This window comes from Echinops telfairi, unplaced genomic scaffold (genome assembly GCF_000313985.2).
Source record: "Echinops telfairi isolate 266 unplaced genomic scaffold, ASM31398v2 ScPeMD7_8;HRSCAF=38, whole genome shotgun sequence".
Lineage (NCBI taxonomy): Eukaryota > Metazoa > Chordata > Mammalia > Afrosoricida > Tenrecidae > Echinops > Echinops telfairi.
Genome location: NW_022103905.1, coordinates 7,488,543 through 7,507,097, shown reverse-complemented (window position 1 = coordinate 7,507,097; position 18,555 = coordinate 7,488,543). Strand labels below are relative to the sequence as shown.

Genomic DNA, 18,555 nt, shown 5'->3' with positions numbered 1-18,555 from the left:
CCACGACCCTGCTGTAAGGGGGTGTTCAGTTGCCTACTACAGATGGGTCTTGGGTCCCCAGTCTGGACTCCCTTCCTCATTCTTAATGATTTGATTTTTTGTTCTTTGATGCCTGATACCTGATCCCTTCGACACCTTGTGATCACACAGGCTGGTGTGCTTCTTCCATGTGGAACCCATATTTTTTTTCCCATATTCTCAAAGAGGTCTATCATTGAGAAAGGGTTTGAACTGAGTGTAGGGGCTCGAACTGTTTCTCCACAGGAGGGAGTTTGTGATTCTTTCCACTATACCAAAGAGTAATGTAAGGACTTTTCCAGGTTATTTTGAATACGCTTTTATATTTATACTAATGAAATGAATTTAAATAGATGAGGACTACTAAAAGGTTTCTGTAATATGTTTTAAATTTCCATTTTCCCCAACAAAATGTTTGTCTGCCCCCCCAATTTTTTGCCCCTCCAATTTTAAACTACAGTGCTGTTTCTCAATTTCTAGAAATGATTACATTATTTAAACAATAATATTGTAGTGGTTAGAAGTTCTTAGAAATTTAATTTTTAAAGTCATAAGTAATATAAACATTGTGTATCTTATTTTAACCTAGTTAAGCCATTGGAGTATTATACAAGGTAAACTTTAAAAACAAAACAAAGTGCTTTTTCCCTGAAGGCATTCATGTTTGCTTTTATTGCAGGTGACCTCTTTTTTTTTTTTTTTAATAAGATCTTTTTTGGGGGGAAAAAGATAGAAATACATTTTGTATTATGTTGACCAAGATTGTAAAAAGTAGATAACTGGGAATTGATTACTAGGTTGATAGTCTTATTTGCAATAATGACTGTTTCAAAACAATTTACATTAGAACATAAGTACTTTATTTTAGCAGGACAGTAAATCAGTTTTATTTTCACTCTAAGATTAGGTGTTTTAAGAACAAATTGATAGTATTTTGTATAATAGATTGCCTCACACCCACCCTAACAGTTCATTTTGTTTATAAAGGTTTAGTATTTTATTTTTAGGAAATTTAGTACAGTGTTTTGAACTTTAAGAAACAGTAGATCTAGAGGTGACTAAACACTCAAAAGTTTTATATCTCATCACAAATCAAATAGTTTAAAGCTGTTTTAATTTTTAGTTATTAATGATTTAGACAGAAAATAGGTAACTAATGTTTTAACAGCACATACCCTCACGAATGAGGGTATAAAATTAGTAACTTGTAGTTGTTTTCTCTAAATAATCTTCAATTAATTTCAGCATTGTATATTAAGTATGTTAAAAAGAGTTACCATATAATGTGTTATTTAAGGACAGGGTAGAACTGCCCTGGTGGCTTTCCAGAGACTACTCTTCACGGAGTAGAAAGCCTCATTTCCCACAGTTGTTTTGAATTGCTGACCTTATGGCTGGCAACCTAACTCAACCACTATGCCACCAGGGCTTATCAATATAGAGTATAGTTACAGGTTATTAAAGAAGCTTAAAAATATATATATATCACATTAAAAAGCTGGTGGCATATGGTTGAAACTATAAGGCAGTGGTTCTCAACCTTCCTAATGCTGCGATCCTTTAATATAGTTCCTCATTTTGTGGTGACCCCCAACCATAAAATTATTTTCGTTGCTACTTCACTGTAATTTTGCTACTCTCATGAATCGTAATGTAAATATCTGATATGCAGGATGCATTTTTTCTTTTTTTGCAGGATGTAGTTTCATTGTTACAAATTGAACATAATTAAAACTGATTAATCACAAAAACAATATGTAATTATATATTGTGAGATATTTCTATCATTTTTTTTGGAGATACTTATTTCTAATTACAAATAAATTTTGTCTTGAAGCGTGGTGTAGCATGGGTAACAGTCTTCACGCCCATACTCGTAGGTAGGCGTATCTGCATGTGGGCAGATCTGCTTGGAGACAGCTAAAGGAGGGGTGTCTCGTTCCTAAGACCATCAGAAATAGGTGTTTTCCAATGGACTTAAGCGACCCCTGTGAAAGGGCTGTTTGACTTCCGAAGGGGTCAAGACCCACAAGTTGAGAACCACTGCTCTAAGGAAAATTCATAGTCATAAATGCTTATATTAGATACTTTAAAATGAAAATAAAAATTACGCATCCGTGGCAAGAAGTTGAGGAAATCCCTTCAATGCAGGAGAGAAAAGAATAAGAATATTAGCAGAAAAATTAATTAAAAAGATAATCCAAAAAATTAGATATACAAAGTTGCTACCATCATATTTTATCATCTTTAGGCTGTACTGTTTTCAAAAATGGGGGAAAATGCTTAGATAACAAAGCAAGTGGGCAGAGTCAAAATCAACTGTTTTCTCTCAATGTGTTCTGAAGTCTTACAAAGCATAAATGATGCAGTTAGTTTGGGCAAGTAGTTACTTTTAGCACAAGCCATTCAATCAGAAAGTAAGACCATCGGCAGTTACCTCGTAGGCAGTAGTTCCTCTTTCTATTTCCCCATCAGAAGACACTTGTAATTTTGCCCGCAGGAGGTAAAGTGTCTTAGTATTTGATAGGTGATATGTTCATCTTAAGAGACTGTGGGAGGCATTTATGGGCATATATGTTCTGACATTTCACTGCCTGTGTTCAGCTTCTGTTTTGATGGAAGGGGTGTAGTTTTCCTGTGTCAGCTGGCACTGCATCTTAAGCCTCCCGTGCATTTACTGCTGATGGGCATGCTTTTTTGATGCTGGTCTAGTTTAGTTTAGTTTTTTCCCAGAATGTGTGCTCAGTATATGTTTGTTGAATTTTACAGGCTTTCAGACATCTGAATTCCTTTGCTTGATAATTTATTATAATTTTTAGTTTTATGGGCTGATAAAATCTTGGGTTTTCTAGATTACTTATACCACGGAAGTTTTTTATTGACTTTTAGTTTAATATACATAAAAGTAAAGCTGAATATGAAACTCCTTTAAGTGTATTTTCAGATACAGGTTTCCAGGGTTATGATTTTTCATTAACTTGGGAGTTTCTGGCCTAATTTCAGAAAGATTAAAAGCATTTTCTTCTGTACATCTTTTTTTCCTGATGTGTGAAGCAAATAGTAAAAGAATGGTTAGATTCCTTTTTATATTTACTTTAGACGTAGTTTACATTTATACTTTCTTTAAGGAGATAGCTTCCTACTATAATTCTATTGATGCCTAAAACATAATATTTTACAGAAGTGGAAAGACTAAGCACAGACATTCAGATGAAGGAATAAAGTTTAATAGCTAGTCTAGGTGATTTTTTTTTTAATAACATTTTTCCCCTTTGGTATTTATACTCAGATGATTGAATTATTGCCAGAAATAGATACAGTGTAACAGACTGCTCGTATGGGCTTTATTATGTACGATTATAAGATTGCTTCAGTATTTAACATTACTTTTGAGATCTGAAAACATCGAATTTTATTGTATTTTTAATGTATACTGGAGGCCACAAAGGCACAATAAATAACATTGAAAATGAAACAGAACTGCAGCTTTAGGGAGAAGTTTGCCAGTCTGTTCCTACTAGTGACATCTTCTGTGTGTGCAGCTGCTGACGATAGCAGCTTTTCTTTTTCCAAAAACAAAGGGTCATTTCAGTGTCTCTGAGTCTTAATTGTTGAGCTCTGATATCCAGAACAGCTCTTAGAGTAGAAACCAATGAAAACTTTTCTTTTTCAGTAAATACTTTGTATATGTGCAGATATCTGTTAAACTTGTGCAAGATACCTGTTGAGATATTTTGCTTAAGTTTATAAAACTTTATAAAATAGAAATGAAATGGTGTAAAAAATGTATTCCAACCTTTGACCTGAGCAAGAATTTGAATATATACTGCATTATAAATTAGTCAGGTTTTCTTATTTTTGGTCAGGAAAGTTTTTTAATTATCTTATTTTTTTAATAATTATGTTCCTTTTTCCATTTTAGATTAATGTGCCCATGTTCCTTGCTGTAAAGTACCCCTCTCCCCCATGCCTAGTAGTATTACAGATTTATAAAACTATTCAGAGTTCAAAAGAATTTTTTTAATTAAAAAAAAATTCCTAAGAGTTCTATTTTTAGTCTAAGCATTGAAAATGTGACTAAAAAAAATCACTCACACCGTTCATCTCCATATGAATATATATGAACTCTATAATCAAGTTTTTATTATCTGTTCATTGTTATTGAAAATAAATTACTTAAAGCAGTTGCTATGATACCATAGATTATTTTGGGGGTTTGGGAATGCTGATTCCCTCCACCCTGATAAATTAGTGGTAATTGTGTTTTTATTTTATGCCATCTCAAGTTATAAAAAGTTTCATAAGGTGTGTGCTGCTTTCAGGTAATGAGGGAAACCTGTAATTGATTTCAGCGAATGATTTATTTATTGCCTTGCTTGTTACTTACTGGTTTCATGAAAAGATAAGTTTTAAGTAATATTTTTTAGGTAATAGTACTTATTGTTCGTAACCATATGTAGGGTTCTTTTTTCTTCACTTAAAAATTTGAAACTTGTCTGAGGGTGGGGAGAGTGGGGAGGGGAAAAATGAGGAGCTGATATCAAGGGCTCAAGTAGAAAGCAAATGTTTTGAGAGGATGATGGCAACATATGTACAAATGTGCTTGACACAATGGGTGGTTGTATGGATTGTGATAAGAGGTGTATGAGCCTTCTAAAATGATTTAAAATTTTTTTAACTTTGTCAAGAATTGATCAATCATTGCTATCAAGTTAGTTCTGACTCATAGTGATCCTATAGAACTGCCCCTGTGCATTTCCGAGACTAATTCTTTATGGGAGTAGAGAGCCTCATTTTCGTCCCTTTGAGTGGCAGGGGTTTAGAACTGCTGATCTTGTGGTTAGCAGCCCAACTGTATAAAAGAGTTGTACAATTTAAATGAATTGTCATAAAGTGAGCACTCTGTAACGGTCACCCAAGCTGGGGCGTAGACTTTCCTGGGCCCTCCAGAATCTCTGCACATGACTTACCCCAGTCACAACCCGCTGTTGCTTGTCCAGGACTAACCTGGTCAGAACTTCATGGACCTGCCTCACTTTAGTTTTAGTATCCATACGTATATCCCTAAATGCTAGTTTTTGAAAAATGTCTTGTAAATCTCTGTTTATTATAAAAAAGATAAGAATAAACTAAAATAGAATACATATTTGGAATTAATTGCACAGATTGTCTACTAGGAAACTGAAGTAATTCTCACCCCACCCCCCAAATTTAATTGTGAGCTGAAATTATTTACCCTTACAGTAAACATTTTTTTCTTTCAGCTTAGGCATTTTCCTTCCTTTTGATTTAGCAACATTAACCTAATTTCCTGAAATGGACAAAAATAGCCCCCTTTTTATACTATTCAAACCAATAGAAAGTAATTACCTTTCAGAACTCTTTTAGTGCCCCCCAACCCAAGGAAATTAGTTAAAAACACATTGTTTTGCCAGAGCAGCTAGATTTCTTACTATGGGCATTACTTTTAGACTCTGAGGTATGACTTCCTTGTGCTCCTGATTTTTTAACAGATTTGATTACATAACAAATTTCATTGAAATAATAATGAAAAAGTAATTAATAATCTCTGATAAGTTTTTCATTATTTTATGTGATAGCTCTTTTGTATATTACTGGCTTATTATCATGATTTAAAGTTAGCATTTCTGTTCCTCTGGAATGTTTGGTGAAAACTGTTAAGAATTCTACTCACTGTTTGTACAGACAGACTCTTGCTAAATTGTGGTTTTGTGTTGCTGTGGCTCACCTTCCTTTGAAGAATGTCAAGCTGTCTGCTGAAGTGGAGCCGTTTGTTCCCCAGAAGAAGAACCCCGACACCATTTTGATCCCTATGGCGTTCCCAAACGATAACGCAAGTGTTTCCGGTGTTGAACCAACTCCAATCCCCAGTTACCTGATTACTTGTTACCCGTTTGTGCAGGAAAACCAGTCCAATAGGTAATTTGTTTATTATACTTTAATCTTGAAGATCTTTGACTAAATGGATTGTTTTAAGTCATTTGTAAACTAAATTTAATATTTTTGTCTTTGCCCAAATGGCCAAGTGTATAGTATGCTAATTGTTTGGTTTTATTTTTTTACTGTACCAAATAATATATGAGGATTTGAGTGGACAAGCAAGCAGATTATTTAAAAATTCGAGATTATAGTATTGAGGGTTTTTCCATTTTCCATTTTGTCATGGACGGTAAGGTCAAGCTATATTATGTCCAATGCCTGTTCCTCAGTTGCCCTCACACATCAGCAGCAGTTTCCAGTCAGGGGCCTCCTGGGCCAGGAGGAACCTTAGGGTAGTGCTTTATGGTGCTGCACATAGGAGAAGCCCAAATAATGGGGATAAGATGGCAATAGAGGTTTGCCACTTTCTCTCCTTTTTCCTTGGATCTGGAAGCTGCTTCTCCTGCCAAGGAAGAGTCTGGAGAGGAGCTGGCCAAGCGGTTCGTGGAGTCTGGCCTCCTTCGTAGGACGCCCCGCGACGAGTGAAGAATGAGGTGGAGGACTCAAATCAGCCTTATGCAATGGTCCTCTTACTCCACTTTTTTGTAAGGCTGTCACTTGTCAGTGGATGGGACTTTGAACTCTGTGTTCATAGATCCAGCAGCCAGATAGTTTACTTTTATGCAGAAATACCTTGTAGGTTAAGAAGAGAGCTGCAAGTAAGGACAGAAAGTACTTAGAGTTTTTAGAATGCAGTAAAGCTGTCACGCTGAATCCATTTATAGTGTCGTTTAAGTTTCTATTACAAGAAAATTGATAAGATGGCATTTTACCCTCTGCTAGAATTATTTTGAAGTCTCCTTTCGATGCTCATTTTTTCTTTTGTTAGTTTGTTAAGTGATTTTGCTTTAGCATTAATTTTAGACTTGTCAATAGATTTATTCTTTTAAAAATTTTGTCTTACAGACAATTTCCATTATATAACAATGATATCCGATGGCAGCAGCCCAATCCAAATCCCGCTGGACCATACCTTGCTTACCCCATCATATCTGCCCAGCCACCTGTTTCTACGGAGTATACCTATTACCAGCTAATGCCAGCACCGTGTGCCCAAGTTATGGGTTTTTATCATCCCTTTCCCACACCATACTCCAACACCTTTCAGGCCACAAATACTGTAAATACTGTAACCACAGAATGTGCTGAGCGTCCAAATCCGCTTGGGCAGGTCTTCCCATTGTCTAATCATCGAAGCAGAAACAGCAGAGGCCAAGCGATCCCTAAAGTAAGTCACTGTGGTTGGCTTTTATGTTTGATGTTTCTGGTTATAAAACTAATATAAATAATCCATTACTTGTGTTGATTGCCCATTAATGCTAAATTTTCATAAGACATTTAATTCACTATTATAAAGTAATCACATGAAACTAACTTATAGCCTTGAGATAAGTCACTACCCTTTTATTACTGCTGTGTTAGAGTGGGTTGACTAGAGAAACAAATCCAGTGACACTCTTATATGTGGAAGAAAGAGCTTTATATCAAGAAGTAATTGTATCTCAGGAAAACATCCCGGCCCGGTTCAACTCAAGTCCCTAAGTGCTATACTACTCCATAAGTCCATTACTAGCCCATGAGTCCCTCTTCAGACTCACTCAGCCACATGCAGTGATGCAGAATGTAGGAAGATCATAGGCGGGTGGGTGCGCATCCCATGGTGGTGGCTCTGGCCACAATCAAGGTTAGCTGGCAGGAAGGTGAAGGCAGAGAGAGAAAGAGAGCTTGGGGGAGAGGTGTGTGTGGTGTGGGGTGTAACCAGGGCCATCCTTATGAGAAGGCCACGGCCATAAGGAGGTACCATCGCTGTGACCTGATGGACAGGCTGGGCACTAGACTCCACCCCTACACTTTTATGGATCAAGTTGACGTGAAATTATAAAACTACTACAACCGCTTTTACTAAAAATCTGTAACTTCTTATGCCAAGTAATTATATTTCTATTACTATTTATTGAGAAAATATAAAACATCTAAAAGTGAATTCCTATTTTGTTAATTTTAGCTATAGTATTAATATACTATATGAATATATAGGAAATAGTATATGAATATAAATATATGTATAAGGAACTATATCTGTAATACATTATTGGCCTTTTATGCTTGGTTGTAGATAATTTCATAGATGCTTATAAAATAACACTGGTGATCTATGGATTGAGAAACCCTAAGGTGTATTTTTAGTGGGTGTGTATTTTATAATGCTTTATTACATTAAGTAGTATTTAAACTTTTTTTCTAACTTAAATCAGCAACAACTTTTACAACAACACATAAAAAGCAAGAGGCCATTGGTGAAAAATGTAGCCACCCAGAAAGAGACAACTGCAGCAGGTCCTGATAATCGATCAAAGATAGTGCTTCTAGTGGATGCTTCACAGCAAACTGGTAAGGCAAGGACTTGCGTGTTTTTATGCATGGGCTTTAAAATTGTGGTCTGTATCACTTTTCAGTACTCTAGACTTTTATCTTTCCATTTGTCCCCCAGTTTGTGAAATTCTGTAGGAAGGATAAAAATCTAATATTTTTTCAACTTGCTTTTTGACTTATGTGAGTTTTGAACAAGATTTGGGGTTTCCTTGCTCTGGTAAAGTAAGGGAGCAGTTCAGAAACCAGAGATGGACTTTTGCAGATATGGTAGAAATTTGAAATTTGGGGGTACTCATTTTCAGTAGAAATCAAATCATCTTATGCATTTCCATAACCAGATGTAAACCATTAAAAAACATTCTAACATCCTATTCACATTTCCTAGGAAGAACATAGCAAGTTGTCTGTGCCATGTCTAAGCACGAACCAAACCAGGCGAGTTTAAGTGACTCCTACATCCTATTTAAAGAAGTTAAATTTTCAGATTTGTTGGTTATTATTTTACCCAAAGACTTTTAGAGGGTTTTATAAGGAGCCCTGGTGGCGCAGTCTTCAAGCGCTCAGCTGCTGGCCAGCAGATCAACAGTTCAACTCCTACTTAGCTGCTCCGGGAGAAGGATGTGACAGGCTGCTCTGGGAAGGTTTACAGGCTTGGGAATCAACTCGAGAGCAGTGGATTTTTTGTATATGGATTAGATCACAACAGAACTTTCATCCTGAGCATAGGCAGGAATGAATGTTTTTTTAGCATTTTAGTTCTTTCTTTAGTTTTTACTTCCAAATTCCAGTTTTTATCTTTGATCTCAATTTAGTGTATATAGAAGAGATGTTTACAACCTCTTACTATTGTCATTGACACCAGCAGCCTGCCCCTCCCCAGAAGAAGAAAAGTCCTTATTTTATGATATAAGATCAAGAATTAGATATGGTTTTTCAATGACATAATTGCAATTTATCCTGCTATCGCTTCCATTCAAATGAAGTCAGGGTTGAAATGACTAATGATATAAGATGGTGTATACTTCATTTTCTTCAGGCTGGACCTTGTCTTTCTCTGTCTGTAGGATTAGTCAGTTGTACCTTTTTACCCTTTTACTAGAGCAGAGGAAGGATCTGAGAATCCGTTAACGGCTGCTCTGTCTGGTCGTCCAGTCATGGGAGAGTACATAGAGCAGAAAGCAGTGAGTGGAATGGAGCCTGACAGATGTGCCGAGTGCCCTGGTAAAGAAAGGGTCCAAGTGTAATGGGCTACAGTATTTTCTGTTTTGTTTTCTCCTGGTCACAGTGACCCAGTTCAAACTTGGCAATGTTTGTAAAAATGAGACAATCTGAAGCTTAGGAATTTGAAAATGAAAAAGTGAGGGCATAATTTGGGTAGGAGATAGTACATTCCATCTGTATATATGCTTTTCAGTTTATTTTTAACTTCTGAGGATTAATTGGTATCAGAGTTAAATTGAATATATTTTTAAAACTTACTGTTTTCGAATTAGTTTTAACTCCTAGTAACCCTGTATAGGGTGTTTGAGGTTGTAAATCTTTTTTTTATAAAAACAAACTGGTATTTATTGTACTATAATTTCTAACAAGTTAAAAATGCCTTATCTGCCATAATACACATGTGTTCATTTATATTCAAATGAAAAGCGTAATGTATGCTTGCTTAAAATCTTTCTGGGACCAGTACACCTCATCGTTCTCCCTTGGAGCCGCTGGTGGGTTTGAACTTCCATGCCAATCTTACCATTAGCAGTACTCCACAGTGCCAGCAAGGCCTTCTAAAATTAAATACTGGAGTGTGAAAAGAATCTGACTTCATTAGTTACATATGTTAACTTTTGGACATATGCTTACAGTATTCAATAAGACTTTAGTGAGATTTCTAGGTATGAGAATACACAAAGGTTAATTGCACTTCAGTGTGCTGTCACCAGAATTTACTAAAAGAATGCCTTTACGATATTGACAGTGTAGAACACCTGCAATCTTATAAAAGCTATACAAGGCTTTTTTGTAGAGATTATAAACCTCATTGTAGAATAATGAAATACTATGTTTAAGAAGGGAGATCTGATTTGCAAATGTCAGTTTTTCCTCAGTGTGTAGATTCAGCATAATTCTAATCAAAATGTCAACAGGAATTCTTGAGACTGGACAGACTGACAAATTCTAAAACAGAAGAGCACTAGTCCAAGAAGAGCAGACATGTCCGGGAAAAATATCAATTCCTATGTGTTTATCATATCAGTGACCCTACAGGACAGAAGTACTGCTCCCTAGAGCTTTTGATACTGTAAATCTCTGTGGAGCAGGTGGATTCATCTTTGTCCCTTGTAGTGGCTGCTGGATTTGAGCCACCGGTTTGAAGATAACAACTCCATGTCTAAACCTCCGAGCCACCCACCAAACTCACTGCCGTCATGTGGATGCTGTCTCATAGCATCCCTCTGTAGGGCTTCCTAGACTGTACATCTACAGAAGCAGGAGGTGGTCTCATCTTTCTCCCTTAAAGCATTGGTAGGTTTGAACTTCCAACTTTTTAGTTAGCAGCCTGACAGCATTGCCAGGCTTCTTCCCCTTCATCCCCTACCCACTGGGGCTTCTTAGTATGAATGGCGTGTACAAAAATGTGAAGGAACTTCAAAAACTTTGTGGAAAACTAGAATGAAAAATGGAATTTTTACATATAACATACCTATATTTATACCTATAAATGATAGGAGTATAGGTCTCTGTACATATATATTAAGTATCAAGGTAGCAGACGGATACCTGGTCTCTACTCAAGTCCTCCCTCAACGCAAGAACACTTTGTTCTAATAACCTGGCATTCTGTGATGCTTACCTTGCCGACACAATCGCTGAAGTCAAGATTGATGCATAAGCAAATGTGGTGAAGAAAGCTGATGGTGCCTGGCTATTAGAAAATACAGTGTCTGGGGTCTAAAAGGCTTGAAGTTAAACAAGCGGCCATCTAGCAGGGAAGCAAGAAGCCCACATGGAAGAAGCACACCAGCCTGTGTGATCACAAGGTGTTGTTGGGATTAAGTATCAGGCATCAGAAGACCCAAAACAAACTATTAATGTGAACGAGAGTGGTCAGAGTGGAGACCCAAAGCCCATCAGTAGACAATTAGCCATCTCCTAATAGGAGGGTCACAAGAATGGGATGAGTCAGCCAGGGTGCAGTATAGCACCAACGAAACATACAACATTCCTCTAGTTCTTTACTGCTTCTTCCCCCCTATCATGACCCTAGTTCTACCTTACAAATCCAGCTAGACTGCAGCATGTGTACTGGTACAAATAAGAGTTCTCAACACACGGAATTTAAGACAGATAAATCCCTCAGTAACAATAATGGGAGTAGTAATATCATGAGGGTAGGGGGAAGGTGGGGGGAGAAGGGGGAACTGATCATAATCAACATATAATTCCCCCTACCCCCCCAGTTGAGGGGGACGAACAACAGAAACGTGGGTGAAGGGAGGGAGACAGCGTTTGGTGTAAGATACGAAAATAATAATACTTTATCAAGGGGTCATGAGGGTGGGAGTGGGGAGGGAGGGAAAAAAATGAGTGGATACCAAGGGCTCAAGTAGAAAGAAAATGTTTTGAAAATGATGATGGCAGCATATGTACAAACGTGCTTGATACTATTGATGTATAGATTGTTATAAGAGCTGTAAGAGCCACCAATAAAATGATTTATAGAAAAAGGAAGAAAAATGGAATTTTCCCTTCAACTTTAAAAGCTCCTTCATAGACAAAATAGAACAGAGCACCAAAAAACTGGCCCAGATGTGTGTGGAAACAAATACTGAGAAGATGACAGCAGTAGCATTTCATATGCCTAGTTTACACCTTATACAAGTCTATTCCGGATGGCTTTAGAACTTAAATGGGAAAAATCAAATAGAAAAGACAAGCCTTTTCTTTACAACTACAGACAGGGAACTATTCTTTTTTTAATTCATTTTATTGGAGGCTCATACAACTCATCACAATCCATACATCCATCCATTTTGTCAAGCACATTTGTGCATTTGTTGCCCTCATCATTCTCAAAACATTTGCTTTCTACTTGAGTTTTGGTATCAGCTCCTCATTTTTCTCCCTCCCTCCCTCCCTCTCTGATGAACTCTGGGTAATTTATAAATTATTATTATTTTTCCAATTCTTACACTGATTGATGTCTCCCTTCACCCACTTTTCTGTTGTCCATCCCCCAGGAAAGGGGTTATATGTAGATCATTGTGATCAGTTCCCCCTTTCTCCCCCCACCTTCCCCTTCCCCTCCTGAGGGTATCTTTACTCTCATTATTGGTCCTGAGGGGTTGTTTATCTGTCCTGGATTCCCTGTGTTTCCAGCTCTTGTCTGTACCTGTGTACATGCTCTGGTCTACTCGGATTTGTAGGGTAGAATTGGGATCATGATAGTGGTGGCTGGGTGGGTTAAGAAAGCATTAAAGAACTAAAGGAAAGTTGTATGTTTCAACGGTGCTATACTGCACCCTGATGGCCTTGTTTCTTCCTTGTGACCCTTGTGTAAGGGGATGTCCAATTACTACAGATGGGCTTTGGGTTTCCACTTCTCACTGCCCCTCATTCACATACGATTTTTGGAGGGAACTATTTCTAAGATTTGGAATTTCTTATAAAAAGTAAATGAAAGAATAAGCCTGAAGGTTGGATATTGTGTATATAACTGATAGAGGATTAATATGAGGACCAATAAAGAATTCTGCTGAATCAGTAAGTAAATGATCACCCTTTGTGCTCATGGTTCTTGGGACACAGCACCTGGAGATTGAAGCCTCTTTGGAAAACAGTTTGGCATGAGTGTAGGAATCTATGTGTCTTTTGACCCTGTCATTTTACTGTATGCAGATGAAGTCTCCCCCAGAAAGAAGCCTGTGGGAGTAAGGATACACCTTACAGCAGTGTAACAAAACCCTGACATCTCAGTATCCACCTTGGGACTGCCTGACATTGTAATTATGGTAGTTTGCAATAACTTGAATAATAAGCAGAGGACAACTAAAAATTTTATCAGTGGCACATACAAATTAGCACCAGAAAGGACAGATAGTAGAAACTTGGGGATTTCTTGGGCTGAGAAGACTGGGAAAAAAAATTTTTTTTTTGTATTCAATTATTGTGATTATAATTTGTGAAATATCAAAATAAGAAACAGAAAACTCAGTAGAAAGATAAGCAGGTATCAAATAATCTAAAATTCGGTAGTATTTTAGAGGAGAAACATTAATGGTTAAAAACATCAGAAATGATACTCAATCTCATTATTAAATGTGAAAATACAAATTAAAATCCAAAAGAAGCCATCTTTTTTGTAGCCAACAGACTGGCAAAAATTATAACCTAGAAGATAGCATGAACTATTTGATACTTATGTGCACCAGTAGAAACACTTGCAACATATTGCTCAAGGAGCAACCCTGGTGTGAGCCAGCTACTCACGTGGCTGCTAACTACAGGGTCAGCAGTTTGCACCCAGCAGTTGCTGGGAGGGAAAAAGATAAAGGCTGTCTGTTTTGTGAAGGTTTAAAGTCTCACACCCAAAGGGGCACTTCACCTTGCCCTATAGGGTCACTGAGTTAGAATCCACTGGATGATGGCTGTGAGCTTGGTTTGAGAGTTTCAGAGTGAAAATTGTTTTCGTCACCAAGATAGTGATTTGACATTGCCAGTAAAGTTGTATATGTGCATGCTATAAGTCCCAACAGTATGTGCTTTAGAAAAGCTTAAGCATGAGTACCATAGTGAGGAAATGGCATGGAGACCATGTCTACCCTTGTCTGGCAACACCTAGGAGGAGAAGCGGCTTCCATACCAAGCCAATGGCCACGAGGCCAAGGTCAGACCTGCCTCCATCCTTCTCTTCCCTCTCCTAACACCAGCCAAACCATCCCTCCCTCAACACGCTTTTACTGTGCTGGGTACGATAATTTCCAGTGGCTATGCAGAGCTCACAGATAGTACTCACAATTTGGGGGGGTTATTCACAAAACTAACAAGCTATTAGGTGGTATATTGTTCTTTTGTCAGAAGCGACTTTTCTCAGCCGTGCTGGTCCTCAGCCTCTCAGCTTCATGGTCCCTTGGCTTCTCCCATGCTCTGTAGGCCAGCAAGCCCGACGAACTCACTGTCTCTCTGTGCCTTCTCTGCTCTGTCTCATGGTGTTGGTGCTTGGCTTCTGGTGCCTCTGCTGCCACTCCACTTCAGGCAGGGATCACACATGGATTCCGCTGCTGACCTTTCTTGATGGTCATGGAATCTCTCCCTGATTTTGAGATAGCTCACTTATTTGCCCAGTAGAATGACAAAACCGATCAATCCTGTCTATCAGTGTTTAATCCTTCTCTTTGCATGGTCCCATCCCATCATTTGGTAGGAGATACAGATATGAATAAAAGGGTCATAAGTAATTTTACTTTACCATACACACATCTATATATGTATGGTAAGAAAGTTCATGGAAAAATTCCATTATCTTTAATTCTGTTTTCCACAAATTTTTGAAGCCACAAATGCTCACAGCAGTATTCTTAAAGTAAAAAAACCTAGTGTCCTGTCAGTGGAATAAAGAATAACTATATGAATCATTCATTGGTGGTCCAGTGGTAGAATTCTCACTTTTCATAGGGGAGACCTAGGTTTAATTACTGGCCACTATACCTCATCAGCAGTACCACCCATCAGTCAGTGATGCTGGCTGAGTAAGTCTCACGTTAATGCACCAGAAGGGCCTGGTGGCCGACTTCTATCAATCAGCCAGTGAACACCCAGTGGGTCATAGTGATGGATCTAACATCAGTTATGGAGATGTTGCTGGACTAGCCATTTGTTCCATTGAGAGGAGGGTCACCACGAGTTGTCTACTTGATGACAGCGAACAAGGAAGCCTGTTCATGCGGAAGCGGTAGGATTACTGAGTTATGAATTATGGCTAGATGTGCTGGAATTTCAAAACCAGAGTTCGCTGGTGGGGAGGGGAAAGCATGTCACAGAATGATTATATATTTTTTAAAGTTAAAGACTATAGATTTATATTTTAGGAGTAAAAAAATCTGATGAGGCTGTAAAAAAAAAGTGAAGGAATGTTAAAAATAGCGTTCAGAGGCTAGAGGTGACCTCTAGCTAAGAAATGATCTAGCGGTGGAAGAGGGCACGTGCCATAGTGGGTTTCAAGGTACTGATGCTGTTCTCATTTTCTAATGGGTGATGGGTACCTGCTATTTACTAGCTCAGTTATACAAGTGATAGGCTGTAAGCCAGTGTGTCAAGAATAGCTTACCTTTTAAGGATCTTTTTAAAAAGTTTTCACCCTCACCATTTACAAAGTTCGACATCTTTATTTTGTCACACAATTTCCTTAATGAAAATTTAATAAGAATTTGTAAATTTGGTAGCCACAAGGGAGCTAATCCATGTTCCTTGTCTTGTAGATTTCCCATCAGACATTGCTAACAAATCTTTCTCGGAGAGCACCAGCACCACGCTCTGGAAGTCAAAAGGCCGGAGGAGGAGAGCGTCCCACCCCACCGCAGAGTCCTCCAGTGAGCAGGGGGCCAGCGAGGCTGACATTGACAGTGACAGTGGCTACTGCAGTCCCAAGCACAGCAACAACCCAGCCGTGGCGGCAGTGGGCGCTTTGAGGAGTCCTGAATCGGGAACCTCGAATGTATGCAGCGCTGCCTTGATCCTTTAACCCTCACTGCTGTCAGTTTTATCTTTGTGTGTCTTCTGCTAAAGCTTGACGTATTTTCACCAACAGCTCCTGTGCTAGTTAATAGCATGATTCAAATGTATCTTGTGCATTTTTCTATTAATATGCAAAATGTTCATTAGAGATTTATTTTTTTAAGTTTGTAAGAAAAAGTACCCCAGTAGACTAAATAATGAAACATTTTACAAAGTCATATATACTCGTGTATAAGCCGAGTTTTTCAGCACGTTTAATTCAGTTTTTGTGTTAAAATTAGGTGCCGCGACTGGTATTCAGGTCGGCTTATACTTGAGTATATACAATATATAAAATTCACTCACAGATGGAAAATAATTGTCTTTTTTGTTCCTTCTTTTAGCATATGGAATCCTCTATATGTTCAGGTACTACTTTTCTTTTTCATTTTGAGTACTTATTTCCTACGTGGTTTTGTGTTAATTACGGCACCCTTTTCCTTGTTCATGTCAGAGTTGTTTTGAGCGTGAATCTTGATACTGTAAAACCAAACAACAAAGATTAATGTTAATTTGAAGTTGCACTTGTCTCTCAAATTGAGAAAATGCCATTTGGCATCATTTGGCGTATTCTACAAGATGATACTTCTGTTTGTAAAGAATTGGGATGCTATTTAGTGTTTATAGATGAATTTCCAGTGTTAACATTTATAGTGTCTGAAATTCAGTGCATAAAGGTTGGGTGTTTTTGTTAGTTTTTTGGCATCTTTTATAAGTAAATCATATTTTAAAATCTTATTTGCAGGTGGTGTGAATTGGTCCAATGTAACTTGCCAAGCAACTCAAAAAAAACCATGGATGGAAAAACATCAGACATTTTCTAGAGGTGGAAGGCAAACTGAGCAAAGAAATAATGCACAGGTACTTTGTGTTAGGGTGGAGTGATTTTATGATGGGTATGATACTCATGTAGAGGGGGCACGTGGAACAATTTCCTTCATTCTCAGAAGTGCAGAGTTTATGCAGTTATTTAGCATTGATGCATCATGATGTTGGGAGCATTCGTTAAAGTGGCTTAGTGAGGGAAGGGAGAGAGTGACACAATGCTCCAATGGTCGGTAAATGTGTATCTACTGTTTTTCAACTTTTCTGTGTGTTTTTGTACTTTTAGGTAATTTGTAATTTAATATGATACTCTTCCTCCCTGACTGATCATGACTTACTCATAACTAAATGTTAAGATCATCGTGCTCTTTGGCTTGAGTGTTGCAGGTTTGTCTTTGTATAGTTGCTAGACTGTGAACAGCGGAGGCTATGCTGCTGTCAGGTGTAGCTGTTTTCTGTAATGCGTCCAGATTGGCCAGCTTCCTGCCTATGGGGAAGTGTCTTTGCTACCTAGGGCTGCTGTAACACAAACAATCACAAGTAGATGCTTTTGAAAGACAGAACTTGATTTTTCTCACAGTTACGCAGGCCAAACTAGAGTTTATAGCTTATTATTGCCTTCCTTTTTGGTAGCCGTAAGCATTCCTGGCCCATAGACAAGTCTTTACGTGGCATCTGTCTTCGTGTGTGTGTGTGTGTGTGTTTGTGTGTGTTTCTAATCTGGGTCCTATTTATAACAGGGATTAAGATTTCAATGGATATTTTGGAGGGTGGGCACAGTACATCACAAAGATCAAGACTGACCTATAGTACAGTAAGAATTCACATGCAGTAACTATATCTTCCTGCATTGGTTGTCTGTAAAATCCAGTTTTGTTTTGGTATCTTTTACAAAAATAATTTACTGGTTTATTGGTTGAAAATATAAATAGCAAAACATATATCAACTAAACAGTTTCTGTGTGTACAATTCAGTGATAATGATTACATTCTGCAAGTTGTGTAACCATTCTTGTCCTTTCCCGAACGGTTCCGCCACCATTAACATATAGTCACTTCCCTGAGTGTAACCATTTGAGTTGCTGTTGTCAACTTTTGATGGTTAGTATTTTTCCTTTTCATTTTTCAGGATAGTTTTCCTTTATTTCTTAGATCTAGTTATTTTAAAATTTTCTTGTGATCCATATCCATTTGAAGAGGAAACAGTGAATTTGAGAAACATTTTATTTCATAGTCAAAATTGGTGGTGAGGGTTAGTTAAAGAACAAAAAAGAAAATTAGGCAAATATATATGGCATGCTGAATTTTCTATCTACATTCCAGATAGAACCATATTTGAATACTGTGTTGGTTTCCTTTCTACCACATAATGCTTTGCTTTGCATTTTTCTTTCTTTCTTTTTTTTTAACATTTAAAAAAATCATTTTATTGGGGGCTCCTACAACTCTTCCATACATCCGTCCATTGCATTAAGCCCTTTGTACATTTGTTGCCATCGTCATTTTCTTCTTCTTTTTTTAATCGTTTTATTAGGGGCTCATACAACTCTTACCACAATCCATACACACATCAAT

General features: G+C 37.6%; 1 protein-coding gene across 1 annotated transcript in view; it reads left to right on the top strand.

The window, feature by feature from the left end:
• The window catches only part of SECISBP2L (SECIS binding protein 2 like), a 69,415-nt gene that overhangs the window by 11,160 nt on the left and 39,700 nt on the right, over positions 1-18,555 (top strand). The window contains exons 2-7 of the mRNA XM_013006373.3: positions 5,780-5,958; positions 6,925-7,246; positions 8,274-8,409; positions 15,861-16,096; positions 16,500-16,524; positions 16,901-17,016. Of these exons, the coding sequence (XP_012861827.2) occupies positions 5,780-5,958; positions 6,925-7,246; positions 8,274-8,409; positions 15,861-16,096; positions 16,500-16,524; positions 16,901-17,016 (1,014 nt within the window). The remainder of the gene's footprint in view (positions 1-5,779; positions 5,959-6,924; positions 7,247-8,273; positions 8,410-15,860; positions 16,097-16,499; positions 16,525-16,900; positions 17,017-18,555) is intronic.